General features: G+C 35.0%; 1 protein-coding gene across 1 annotated transcript; it reads right to left on the reverse strand.

Annotated features, from left to right (window-relative positions):
- Window positions 1-9,589: 9,589 nt before the first annotated feature.
- Window positions 9,590-15,176, reverse strand: LOC132561710 (probable methyltransferase-like protein 24). The gene is made up of 6 exons (XM_060226409.1): window positions 15,060-15,176; window positions 13,277-13,428; window positions 11,716-11,844; window positions 11,272-11,346; window positions 10,506-10,653; window positions 9,590-9,913 (listed from the first exon to the last, which is right to left on the reverse strand). The coding sequence occupies exons 1-6, from the start codon at window positions 15,174-15,176 to the stop codon at window positions 9,590-9,592; spliced, it is 945 nt and encodes a 314-aa protein (XP_060082392.1).
- Window positions 15,177-15,403: the final 227 nt, after the last annotated feature.

Below are 15,403 nucleotides of genomic sequence, written 5' to 3' on the forward strand. Positions count from 1 at the left end.
TTTCTTCCTTAGTGTTCAAGTTGAGACGCCCAACAAAAAGTAATCCTGGTAGATATTAATGAAATATTTACGTTCTTTGTTGTATTCGCCTATATATCATTAATACGACAAATTGTTTAATATGAGAATGTATACTATTTACAGTTAATCAATCAGTGATGGAATTAATAATTCTAGATGGCTCCTAAGTAAACAAAACTGGCCACTTTAACAGATATACCCGCAGTTGTTAAAGAGTCATTCACAAGAAATAGGTATATTTCCAAAGTTATCAAATCATAACATATTAAATCCATTGTCAAACGCAAAATAATTAACATCGCAGTAACGTACTAGATGACCAAGTTTGGCAATTACTGGCTACAGTAGACGTCGATCTGACAGTCCAGGTTACAAATGTAGAATGCTTTACAAACAAGATGTCGTCAATTACGGACAGGATATTCTTTTATTGTTAAATACAGTGGTTTTTGTATTTGTAAAAAGTATATCAATCCGCTTTTCGACACGAAAATTGCCAAATTCCTCAGGAAAACTAGACACATCGTTATATGAAATCTGACCGAGAACCGCATCACTTTTTAATGAAATATCAAAGCGCTATAAACTGCTTTTATTTCAAGTGAACGAAAAAAAAATCAGATAATATAATCATGTAGAAAGTGCAAGTATGCAATTGTATATCCATAATGAAGTTAAAGTAGGATATCATATATTTCATACAATTGCTGTTCATGATGACATGAGGAACTATATCATTACGGCTGTTCTCGGATGATTATTTTGCATTATTGTATCTAACATTCTGAACTTGTAGTAAAGGTGCAAATCACTTGTGTCTTTTGTACAATTTTATATGACTGGGAATATAATAATGGTAGATTCGATCGTTCTGTGGGAGGATGTCACATAAAGAGCACACGCAGAGCTTGAAGTAAAAGAACATGTAGTTCATTCTCTCTGGTCTTATTCGATATCAGAACTAAACATCGGCAGACTATTCTCACATACATAATAAGCGAAACAAGAATAAAACCCGATATATAGATTTGTATGGTGAACCTAATATGTACAATAAGGGATATCAATTTAATATCATATGAAAAATTCAAATACAACATCTTTCTGATCATGAATTTTTCACATAATTTTCAGTTCAGAAAAAACGACCCATGTTTATATACAATTGATTTACCTTTACCCAAACGTCTTTCATAACAAATTTAAACAAAACCAAATTATAACTACCAGAGAAGTAGGATTTTAAATAATTTTCTCTACTTTCCCTTTTAGCGCCACGCCAAAGGAACAGAGGCCTACCGTTATACAAAATTGATTTCCTTTCATTCATACATGCTTTTGACCAAAGGAGGAGTGCCAATTTGGGCCTTCTGGCGGCCATGACCGATATTTTTTATTTCTTGTGTAGGAATTCCTTGGGGTTAGGCGGTCATGATATGACATAAAATTAAGGTCAGATCTGAGCCATTCATTAGTTATGGGGGTAGGGGGGGGGGGGGGGGGGTAAAGTGGGGGGTAAAATTCATAAACAGCTCCATTATGACAAACCTACATTATATTTTTGGATTTTTCCTTCTTAATTTTCATGTAATAATCCATATCAAAACATTCATTAGTAAAATTGATTGAAAAAAATATTTGAAAAGTAGGTCATGGTAATTAAGCTCATTAATTGCGAATTATATTAAAGATGAACTTAATTTTCTGCCTTAATGTACATAAAAACAATACCTTTATCATGTACCATGTTTTAATAAGAAATATTTTTGCATACTTTAAAGAAAACAAAGAAGAGGCGGTGCTTTGAATTTTAGTTCGACAACTTTGACCATATGTCTGTATCTAGTGGTTTTACCGAAGTATTAACACAGAAATGGCTAATGAAAGATATCAATCTTAACCTCTAGTGTTGCATTTCACTCCACTATACATACAATGGTCGTACACATAGTTAGTTACTCATTGTCACTGTCAGACTCAGACCAGTCCTCAATCATCATTGCGTCATCAGCACAGCTGAGGTAGCTTGATGAGGCAGTTGGGTGTGCTATCCTAGGCTGGTGTCGCTCATAAGAAAGGTACCAGAGAACAGATGCAATATGGGCACAGCAGCCCACTACCCTGGCACCAACCTTACACTGGCAATACCAACCAGATATAGGAGTCAAACCAGGGGAATACTCAATCCACAGGTTGTACAGTTTCGAAGCAACATGTCTGGAACGAATCTGAACTTTAATTAAGCCAGGCTTTTCCCTGCATGCCATTAATTCATACTGGCCATCTTCAGACAAGTGCTCCATGGTATATGACTTTGCCTGCTTCAACTGATATACTCCCATGGTAAGATCTCTCAACTCCGGTTCTGTCAGCTGAGGAAAGTCAGGCAAACTGGCCTCATCAAGCTTGACCCATATGGCTCTTTTCCTAGCCAAACCTTCTTTTTCAACTTGAATTTGCAATTTATTGGGACATTTTGACAGAGCCAACATTCGCTCAGCAATGATGAGGTCATTGGGAGAATCAGAGGCAAGTGGGGGGCGAAAAGCATTACAAATTGCACACACAATTCTCACAAAATCACCTACAACTGGAATGAGAGTGTTGGGCAAAACATGTCCCAAGGTCTTCCACTGCTTAATCCGCCCATTTGCCGACTCCACAACCCACCTTACCTTTGTTACAAGACGAGATTCGTTTGCCTTAGTATGTGTGTGTTGTTTCTGCCCCTTTGGCAAGAAAAATGGCATTTCTGTTTTGATGCCAGCATCATTCAACAGTTCTGTCACATCTCTGAAGCCTCTGTCAACGACAAGAACATCATCATCTTGAAACCAATCCTTGATGTTCTCAGTGTTAGTTTTCAACATGTGTTTTGTAATGTTGGCGTCATTATTTCGACCGTCTGCTAAATATGGGCCTAGGACAGACAGTATATAGCCATCTGAGGCCACAAGAAGCATTGGTTTCAGGAGAGGGCGTCCTTTGTGCATCGAAAAAGAGCGTCGTTGGAAAGTATAGTTGCTGGACTTTTCAACATAAATATATGTGCCATCAGCAACAGCTATAGCGACATCTTCACCAGAGGCAAACATCTTCCTTGCAAATACCGTTGTATGGTTTTGAATTACTTGTTCTCTAGTGATGTGTTGCAGGCCAAGGTGTGAAGGAACGAAGTGGGTCATCAATGCTTGGCGAGCTGAATGAATACATTTTCCACATTTCTCTTTGTCATGTTGAACAGAGAAGCTAATATTGATAAAGACATGCCAGTCCTCAACTTTACAAGCAGGATGGCTAATGCAGTCCTTGCGCTTCTGTTCAGTGTAGAGTAAAGAGAGGAATTAACTGATCGTAAAAGGTCAGAAAATTGATTTTTATACAGACCTGTGAGACGGTAGTAATCTTGATTAGTTAATCCATCTGAGGAATCAAAGTCTAAACAACTTTTCTTTGAAGCAGCTGCCCTAAGTGTCAAAAGGATCTCTGATATTTCAGAAGAATCCAGTTCAGTGTCTTTGCTGGAATATGCGAGTGAAGATAGACTATCAGATGGGAAATCACCATTCACTATGTGGGAAGAACAACATCTGCAGGTGTTTGGGACAAGGATACCTGTCTTAATAAAAATCTTTACTCGCATTTCTGTTGAGAGCATTACCATTTTACTTTTACATTCCTCTCTTAACATTTTACAAATGAAACATCGAGATTCACCTAATGTAGCCCGTGGAATGTCAAGTTTGATTTTTTTGTTTTCAGGTGACTCAAGCTGGTGCCCTACATCGCTACTAGGATGTTCAGTAGATGAATGGTGATTGTAGTATCTTCCCCTGCATTTTTTACATACGGGGTCACCAAACCTTAAGGCATCATTAATATTTGCTTTCAAGTAAGACAGAATGTCTGTTTTATTCAGACAACAGAGCCTTACTTTATATTGTGCTTTACAACAAGCGCACTGCCTGTGCACTGGCATATTGATAAAAGAAAAGAAAAGAAAACAGGGCATAAACTTAGAAAACACTCCTTATTAAAACCTTAATTTGGATGAACAAAATTATGAACAACAGTTGAATTACAATTATATGTCTAAATTATATGTACAATATCAGTGTCAGTCAAACCAAGAAAGTATACTAAAATCGCTGAGGTTGTGAAGTGTAGTTGCCACGTATTAATTGTATATATAAGGGTATATGAACTGTCTGAGACAAGGTGCACATGTATACTCACCGGTAGACACAAAGATCCTTAACAAGGTATATGTCAGGGGATGGCATTATATCCCGCCATTTTAGCTTAAAGCTCAACCAGCCGTACCAAACTGGTTTAAATATCTCTACATTTATCAAGCAATTTATTTTAAACAGTTCTTAATGCAATACAATTTAACATTTATTTATTAGATATTTATTATCTAATATAATTACATAAGACAACTCTGATATCAACCAAAAGTTGTCAAAAGTGTGAACCCGCCCCCTCCCATTAATTAATTCTCCATTTTCTATAAAGTATTCAAAAATAAATCTTACTAAAGCATGACACATGATAAAGGTATTGTTTTTATAAGCATTAAGGCAGAAAATTAAGTTCATCTTTAATATAATTAGCAATTAATGAGCTTAATTACCATGACCTACTTTTCAACAATGGAATATTTTTTTCAATCAATTTTACTAATGAATGTTTTGATATGGATTATTACATGAAAATTAAGAAGAAAAAATCCAAAAATATAATGTAGGTTTGTCATAATGGAGCTGTTTATGAATTTTACCCCCCACTTTACCCACCCATAACTAATGAATGGCTCAGATCTGACCTTAATTTTATGTCATATCATGACCGCCTAACCCCAAGGAATTCCTACACAAGAAATAAAAAATATCGGTCATGGCCGCCAGAAGGCCCAAATTGGCACTCCTCCTTTGTGCAAAATTCAATCATTCCTACAGGAGGAGTAGGACTTAAGATAATTGCCTCTATTTCCCCTACTGGGCCAAGCTCCTCCCGCTCGAAGGGACCGAGACCGACCGTATATACACAACCGATTCCTCTTTAATAAAACATGATTAAGACAAAATTTGTATAAAATACAATCATTCCTACAGGAGGAGTAGGATTTTACAGTATTTTTTTGACTCCCCTATTAGACCCCGCCCTTCCCACCTCAAGGGGCCAAAACCATTTATAAAATATATATTCCCCTTCATGCAAGGCAGCAAAAATACTATGTATAAATATTCCAAAATTTAATAATCTCTTCAAACACAAAGTCAATACAACTAAGGCAAAATATGGACAAAAGAAATTGGATTTGGAAATTTGCAAGATGAGTAAGATCAGGTATTCTGGAATAGTAAACGTCTTCTGCTTCATGTACGACACTCGCCATTGAAATCTTAGCCAATCCAAGTAAGTAATGCCATTTTCTAAAATGAACAAGATATACAACAACGGATCCAAAGTTTCAATGAAGAGACAGTTGGTGGTTTTTAGGTTTTACATATTTTATTGCCGTGAAGTAAAAGGATTGGGCGCAAGTTACATTAAAATTATTGACGCCTTTTCTTTTTAGAAGAAAAACAATTGCATATATACATTTCAAGATGGCTCAAAATAATTATATACATATCATTCTTAATTCAGAGAGTAAGAGAGAGAGAGAGAGAGAGAGAGAGAGAGAGAGAGAGAGAGAGAGAGAGAGATATTTATTAGAATTTCATGGCTAAATAAATATATTCTTACAAAATACATCTTAAAAACTGAAAAGTGCACGGTTCATAATATCGCGAAAGTGCAAGTAAAATATCCATACCATTTGTACATTGATACAGCGTTACTGACACCAGTCCCACCTTCCGATTACAGAATGATAACCCTTACATCTACAATATTAACTAAGAGTTCGGAATTGTAACTATGTTAGATCGTTGATATTACATTGAAATCAGTAAATGCATTAATCGCCATTGTAGTCAATCGTTAAATCGTATTCGATCCGTCCTTGCCATAAAGAATTGTATTTGTGCTTTGATGATTTGTAAATAACTACCTAACTGAATCCAATTAGTGTACGATTTATCTATAGTTTTAATGGATATTCAAGGCAACTATCTTGAAATTGATAGATCATTCAATCATTTACTGTTCCAATCATAGAGTCGTGGGGGATAGGGTCCCAAAGGTTCCTCACAAAACATATAATAATATCCTATATTAGATTAAACACCGTTGACACTTATGATATCATTCATTTCACATTTTATGGAATTTACGTATTAAAATGCATTAAAAATAAACCTTGTTATTACCAGCAACAAAATACAAATATTCCTTTCTTATTTTTGGCAATTGAATGTGTAAAAAGGTATTTTATAAAACCGCTTAATAGTAAATTCATAGAATTTGAAAATGTTAACATTTTCTTACTTGCACATTACAAGATTTCTTCTCTTGAATAAGTATCCAGCAATGCTCTATGTGAAGTCACAATATTGCTATTAACATTCCTCTACTGTTCGAGACGATCAAAATTGATACTGTTTACATTCATAACACTTGCATTTGCCAATAATTGGTCAGTCAAGCATTCTAGATTTTTTTTTAAAAAATCCTGCAAACCAAGAACATGTGTCAGAAATCGTCTGATGCATTTCAACAAACGGGCAGTTATCCGAATATCAGCTTCTTCTGAGTAAAAAATATATTGAGAGCAACTTTTAAATGTATTTCCGCGACATCTACCGGGTAATTAGGGGCATGGGTTAATCGAAATACCCGATCTACCTGTTCTCTTGGAAACTAATTACTCCAAACCTCAACCGCTACCAGCGTGACAAATGCCCCACTTACCAGAACAGAGTATATATCACGTGTAGAACGTAGAGATATGGTGTCTGATCTCAGTAGTAATACAACGTGATATAAAACATATGTTTTATCTATGGCTATAATCTAGAACATTTGTGAGTATTTTCTCTGGGAAACATTTTGTTATATTAATGTACTGTGAAATAATGTCTTTTCGCAGAATGTCCGGATTAAATTCCTGGATTATTTCGACAATGGATTATAATGAAAGCAAACTTGGAAGTACTCCGTATTATCCTTCACGTATACAAGAACTGTTTTACTAAACACAGCGTTATTCAGTTATTCTCTACTGTGAGATCAATACAGGTTGACAAGTTATCACTAGCTTCCTCAAATTTTAATAACTTAAAAACATATCTGACCAAGCAAACAATATTTCTCGGTAAAAAGCAAGAGTGCATTTCAACTGCGACGTTTTGAAATTGGAATATAAATAGGAAAGTCCGAGCTTCATATTCGCAATGAAGGAAAAAAATCAATGTCTGGGAAGTGTAGACCACCTTTATGTTTGAAGCCTGATTGTTATATACGTCACAAAGTGTTCACTAAAGAAAGTTAAACACATTAATTTGGACCTTGTATTTTTCGAATATTGAAGTAACAGACAAGACAGGCCAACATTTTGAAACTAACAGCGATGATATAATTATAACGCCTTTTGATCGTTAGATATCGTCAAGAGTTTGCAATCGAATTAATTTTACCTTTAACATCCGAACCTTAATATACACCCAGTACGATTATTGCATCTTGTAACATGTGAAATTCACGAGCTTCTGTTTCACTCACTATACTAGTACCAATACACACCACATAGGGTTTCTCTATATTGACCTTGTCTCCTGATGATCGGCCGTATTTTCCCACTGAGAACTTGCATTATTGGTTGTTTACTAGATAACGTTAATGTAGTTTCGTGCTGTGGTGTTATCACTTCTAAGTAATACAACTTATCATTTAGGGCACTGGCCATAAACTCAACAACGCCATGTGTACGTTGAACATAAGAACAACTGATTTTTATTACCTCCTTATTCGAGAGTTACAAGTAAGGGGACGTTATCACAACAAACACTCAAAGTCTGCATGGTTACACACCACTATCATTACACGTGCTGAAATACTTCACTGCCCGATATAAGGACTTGAATCCCAAGACTATTACCATTATTCAGAATTGTTTAACCTAGAGGCTTTGTCTTTAAAACAGCATTGCAGAGATGGGACATCCCTGCCTTTTTCTGAATCAAAAAAGGAAAATATTGATTTAAAAATTCAATACATTTAACACTGCTATGAATGCCATTGTAAAACAACTATTGAAGAATTTTCTAAATCCGAATTTCTGAAGTACCTTCTCAAAATGAATATGATTTGTAACCTTCTAACTTATATTCTAGAAGATCCATAATATCCCTGATACAGGAAATATTATCTGCTATAGTTTGCTCGATGACACCGCAGATTTGATGAAGGGAGATAATACTGGGGAATTAAGCTTATGACTCCGAGTTGTGTTTCATAGATTTCGGTAGCTAACCTTTATGTGAGATGTGACATGTGAAATTGTCTTGTTCCATATCAACTCCAAACTCGCTATCCGCACCTGAACACGAGCAATTTTGACCTCGTTCACCACATCTTGCACACAACGGTAATATAAGCAGTTCACTATACCTACAATTTACTCTTATTGTACCACATCGTGAACACGGTAGGATTGTACAATTACGAGCGTTGTGACCCTGACCTTTACATTTGAAACATGAAAACTCGGGGCAGTCTCTTAACACGTGATCTAATGAGTGACACAAGTGACTCATCTTTTCTAATTGTCATGTACTTCATTTCAAATTGTCATTACCTTATGACATACAATACAATGATCTGACACCACAGACTCCTTCAAAGACATTGATGACATCTAGCTGTAACAAGCTTATTGTCCTCAACATTCACTAAATATGCAGTCCTTTCTGTAATTCCGTTAGCGGCCAATAGGGCCGTCCTGAGTCGCCATTCTGCTAGCCCAGAATAAGTTAGCAAAATATTCCTCAACGAGAATTATTATTTTTACATTTTGAATGGTTTCTTTATTTCATCAAATATATCGATAATATAAATGAAACTAATAAATAGAGCTAGACCCCTTCCTGCCGATAATTCGTGTCGATTTTACTCAGTTCTAATGGTCAGACGTTCGTGGCATGCTATTGAAACTTTATTTCAAGTATGTGCCCGCGTGTACGTAAAGGTACAGCTTCATCGAATATTCTTTCACTCAGGTAATGAATATTATCATGTCTGTAGTCAGGTTGTTACATCTCATTAATTGAGTTTCGTGACGTTATTTCCGGATGACGTATTCGGTTCATTTATTAGATACGATTACTCATTTATAGTACCAACAAATTGATCATATTGCAATGTTTACCATTTCACCTCTCGTGCTAGTCAGATTGTTGTCATATTATCAAAATATGAAATTAATCAGTATCCGAGCAACAAGGGTATTCCTATTTATTATGTAAAAAATCACTATTTCATATTTCGCAATAACACATCAATGATGCTACATGAACATCAATGCTTGCACATTCAAGAGTATGTGTCATAGTTTATCCATATTTTGTAAAAGAGTTGAACATATGTTTGCCGACAAATTCATTTATCAATACCATTTTAATCAGTCACTAGAACTCATCGTGATATTGGGCCCATTCCGTATTAAAGAAATCTCGTGACATGCCAGTGTTGGTTGTTTTGTGTAAAGCGACTTGTATCTACAGATAAGGTTTCTGTTCATCCAAAATATTCTATAACCTGCATCATAAACATTTCTGAGAACAGAGAGGCGATGTATCCACATGTCCCGCTGTGTAGTGTACTTTTGAGACCACAAGTGGAACTCGATAATCAACTGCTTGGGGAATTGTCCAGCAGCAAACATTTCCGGAAGTACATTCCATTCCCAGGCCTCTATATCCATCTTGACGACGTTTGGCATCCGCTACAGAAATACAGAATGCATACAAATATACTATTAGACATATGAAAGGAAGATATACTCTGTTCAAATAAAGTGGTTTATCATGTGTTTTATTTTGTTAACGACCACAACTCGTGTCATTCGCCTTCTAGACTGATGAGTCCAAGATTGATGAAACAGCTGTATGATACAGTTAAATTCATTGTTTGACTCTTTTGTATGTGACTCTGGGGTTTTATACAATCTTCAGGACGGACGTTCTTTTGCGTATGTAAAGTGTGTTCGCGTGAGTCTACTGCTTCAGGAAGAAGACAGATTTCTTCACATCTTAGTTCCGTGTAACGGAGGACGCTGTTACCATTCTTATACCCTATCTGTTTTGCTATATATAGATATGTATATATAGGTTTTATAGAATATTTTCACATGGTTTCGTACGAAACCTTGTGTTCTAAATATTCGTTTGATGTACAAAGGATCAAACTAGTCTTTTTCGTCCACAAGGAGTTAAACATGGTAGTTTACATTTTGCCATGCCATGTTCCAGGGGTGCAGGTTTCGGAAAATACGATCAATTGATTGATCAATTTGATTGTTTATTGGAGTAGCCTACCTTTAAGTGGTTCAGTTCTGTTCGAATATCCAAAAATGTCTGCATGCGCCACATATTGCCCTCTGGATTTGAACGGGTGATGTGAGAAAGGCCAGTATCGTGAAAATATGATTGATCCTTGATTCTAACATATCCTTTTTTCCTCATGCTATTTGAAAAAAAGATTAAACAGGTTTTGAACAAGTTTAAAAGCTACAACAGCAACATAATGCATGAAATATGTTTGTCTTATTTAGTGACATCTCCCGTTTACAAAATAAAATGGATGCAAAAGGAAGTCGTTCGAGTGTTTGTAATGAGGAGGAAATCATTAAGACTTAGACTGGTTTCCAATCCAGTACATTGCTTTTTGGTTAGTAAACCTGACTGGGGTCAGATGTAGTGTAAAAAGAGAAAATACCAATATTTCAATAGCATCATAATCAAACCATAAATTCAATAAATACATATCATTTCTACTGCTCGACAGGCTGAGCTGTGATTGTTACAGATGGTCGTAGTCTCTGATTGAAAATGAAAAACACGTGATCACAAAACACGTTGATAATGCCGTAATAAATTGTTTCAATGTCGACTTTTATTTTTCTTAATTTTTACTGAGAGAATAGCAAACATGGCTTACTAGAATGGAGTTATACATCTGAAGCAGAAAGACAGCTAACAGCATACATGCACACCCTCAAATGTGTGTCTCACCAAGCAAAAGACAACCCACTCATCAAAAGCAAACTTGAGTTAAACAATACTTGATGCATTAAAACCTCACCTGGGATCAAAGGAATGAACCTCACAGTTGTAAAAACGAGCAATGTCGTCATCGAAAGAAAAGTCATTAGCAATACTGCAAGTTAAGAAAAAATAAATATGTTTATATCAACAGTCCCTGTAAACAAACACATTTAGCAAAATTGTGTAACGGCGAAGGCAGTTAGAACACACTAACATCGTCAGAATGTATGGATTAAACACTCAGTGATCAATCTCAATTTATCTCGATCAATTTTTACATACGAATGGAATGGAATACTTCATAACTTCATAATCATGAATAATTCAATTTGGTATTTTTTTTGTTTCACTGGTAAAACGAATCCATATCCATATCAGCACGCGATAACAGCACAGGTTAAACTATCAAATTACAACTGCTGTCTTTTCACTCAGTAAGAAGATTATATAAAGTGTCATTTCTAAGAAATGATATACTTACCCAAAAGAGTACACCAGACATTTATTTCTCGGGAGATACTTTGGTTCAACACATATATCCCATCCACCATCCGTAATCTTTCCGAACCTCCGTGGGGTTTTACATACGGTTTGTATGGTACTTAGGTATCTATAAAATAAGTAGTTGATACGTACAGTAATAATATAATCAGACAACGTCATATACTTTAGAATTGTTGCACTAATCCGGCCTCAGTCGATATTTCTGTTTGTTCTCCATGAATTCTCAAATATTTATACAATAATAGTGCAATAATTGTTTTATAACATTTCATATAAAATTTTAACCATACATCTCATATCTAACAAGCATTACAGATCCTATCGAACCTTTAATACTAATTATGTGTAATATATGACAAAAATGTTTATTTTAATGCAATTATTAACGGTTTTCTTTTGACAGTGAGGCAAACCGCTTAATTTTAGCTTGTTCCTTGACATCTTGCTGGCTATTTGCCTCCATTTCTAATATCACAAATGCTGGGCGCTGAAGAAATACTTTTTTGATTGGTTAAAAAATAAATGGAAAATCTTTTTATTAGGAAAAGAACAAAGCGGTACAAAATAATAAATTATCCGGTTTACAGTGCAATATCAATAAAAATCGTAGAACACGTGACCGTGTATCGGAAAATGAAAATGCAGAATAAAACAATTATTTAATAATATTTCTCCCTGGATGGTTATGGAGTAAAACAAAAGGACTAACTCTGGTTACCACATTGTTATGGTAATTACTCGAACGTCGCCGAATTTACCAATGACAACGTTCCTTTGATCTCACGAAACCGGCAATAATTCCTAGATGCTGTTAGACTGGATGACTAATTAGTACATAATTCGTAGCTTTCATTTCGTTCGGATTTCACAATATATCATTAGTTTGCTAAACTGATTTGGTAACATAACTCCTTGTTCTTAAAACTGAAATTACGACAACAACCGCAATCTGGTCATGTCGATACCAAGATCAGCCTAACATATAAGGCAGAACAGCAGTTGAAATGTCTGTTGATTTTGTTAATTCAGTGTCGTATAGTATCTTGTATAGTGGGTAAGTAAGACCAATTGGCTGAATGAATCGACCGAAGTTAATGATGATATTTTGGATTTTCATAGTCTCCACCCCCCCCTCACTAAAAAAAGAAGTAAATGCTTTCTTCAAAACGGAAAAGGAAATGTGAAATGCATAAGTTATGCATAGGGATTATGCACGAGAAAAAAGTATGGTATGGGGAACGTTGTTTTGTCTTAGTAGAACTTTATCAGTTTCTACATAACTTATTTTTTGTTTTATCACTATCTATTCCGGCAGCCGTACTGTTGGCAGAAATCGAGAGAGATTTGTAACCAAATTTCCCAATAGAGGCCTGCTTTTTCTGTTTTAGAATATAATCTGCCCTCAGCATATGTTCTCTTTTTTAAAATGCCCCGAGCCTACGCTGATATTGACTTGTAGGAATTAGTTCAATATTCATATTATTAACAGCCCAATCATGCCAACCTATATGTTTGATAACGATTAAAAGAGAACTTACCGTTGATACAATAATTCTAGGTCCGGTAAAGTCATCCTACAGAGATCCGACACAGGTGGTAGCAGGTAAAAGTCAGTAGTATAATCGTAAATATAAGGGTTCGATATACTTTTGAGGACACATTTCATTATTTCATCAGAAATACGCATGTCCTGAAATAAAACATAAGTAAAGAGAAGAATGTGTAATGTTTAAAGACAAATAGAACAATTACTTATAAAACCACAAAGAAAATACAGACATGTTAACAAAATGTTATTTCAAATATAAATTAAATGAAACTACGACAAAAAAGTTGCATGGTGATTCCGGAATAACTACAAGGAGACTTCTTTCAGATCTTCTGAACAGGTAAGCGTTTTAGGCTTTATCAAAGACAGCCCCATGTAAATCTTTGTGAATCCAAGAGACAATGTAACGTCCCCAAAATAAGAACTAATATATCACGTGGTTAAATCTTATGAAGAAATTGAATCAATTTCAGTCCATTAATGGTGGAAAGGCAATAATATAATGACATTTTCATCGTATCGTCTCCGTAGCAATGCAGAAAATAATAACACATTCAGATAGTGAAATTATAATTACATAGTTGTAAAGTTCCGTCTATGCACCATTGATACCTTATCTGTTACCTCCCCACTTGTTTGCAGCCTTTAAATCACCCTGTATTGCCCTTAATGACCTTTCCGGTGTGTTTGAGACGTGATGATTATAAATAAAAACCCACACTCGCCTTCAGTATGTCAATACCTCAGACACAATACCACGCTGACGACTTAATATTGAAACAGTTTTTATAGGCCAACATGAGCAAAACGAAACATACGATTTTCAGAACAATTAATATGCAGTACATATCCAATGCAATGATATACTGTATCTGCCACTTCTATAAACATTGTATAGGTACACTAGGGTTATAATATCAAGTTATAGTTTTTTTTAATTTTTAATGTTTAGAAAGATATGCGGATGTATATATATATATGTACAACGTATGCTTACCGCTTTTAGGTCTCTCGTATACCCTCCAGAAGCTTTCTTCAGGGAGATAGAAATAATAAACGATAATTATAGGTAAATAATTACAAAAATCCATCTTAGTGTTTGAAAATTGTTTTCAAAAACGTTCAGTATAAGCCATTGAATTATATAGTGAATCACTTGAAATCTGTTTTCTCTTTTCACTTTAAACATATATAAAAATCGCGTATATTTATCTATTTACCAATTAATTTATGTAATATAAAAGCGATAAATATTTTAAAAGAAACTATAGAGATGAATGTGTATCATTATGTATATTTGTAAGATACAACCTTCAGTGACGGAAATTCTTCATGTCTTGTGGTAGGCGGGTCTTGTACCTATTCAGAGTAAAAATGAAAGAGTGGAGTATTTCAGCCTTATTTTAGTTTTGCATGTCCCGACTACTATACTCATGTTGATTGGGCTAATTGAAAATATTGAAACATAAGATTTAACATTGTCTGACCCTTTGGTTGTAGCAATATGGAACAATATAACACATGGAAAACACATTGGAGATTACTGAAACTGTTGGTATTTTCCTAATATTTTCTATAGCAATCAAACGCAAAAGCCACATTTTCGATACAAGTAACATTGTTTGTTTGAATTTTCCTACAGTCTTAAAAATGTAGTCATATCCCTCGTGCAAATCTACGTCTGCGATGTTATATTTTATGCAAAAATTGTTTAAGACAAGGATATATCACATTCAAAAGATATTCAGCACACATTCCATTCCAACACAAACCTTAAAAGTCTTTACACCTGAAAATGTCTTTTGTATGGAGGACGACGTAAATACCACTGTTGACACAAGGGCCGTTGTGAACATTACAAGTATGGAAAATCGCATTCGATAAGACATCTTCATTTGTTAGCACTCTGAAAAATAAAGATAACATTAGCAGTACCCTTTTTATGACTTCGATGTATCATTTTGTTACGATGTCCTACAAACAATCAAAGTCAAAGGAGATCTGGTGACTGGATAAGTCGAAAAAGAGACCCCGAAAGGATTGTACTTTAACTCTAAGGTACACAGTAGCGAGATTACGTCGTTATGCGAACGTAAATATACTTAAGCCTTAAAGA

The sequence above is a fragment of the Ylistrum balloti genome, unplaced genomic scaffold (genome assembly GCF_031769215.1).
Source record: "Ylistrum balloti isolate Yb309-2 unplaced genomic scaffold, AGI_CSIRO_Ybal_v1 Utg371268, whole genome shotgun sequence".
Classification (NCBI taxonomy): Eukaryota; Metazoa; Mollusca; class Bivalvia; order Pectinida; family Pectinidae; genus Ylistrum; species Ylistrum balloti.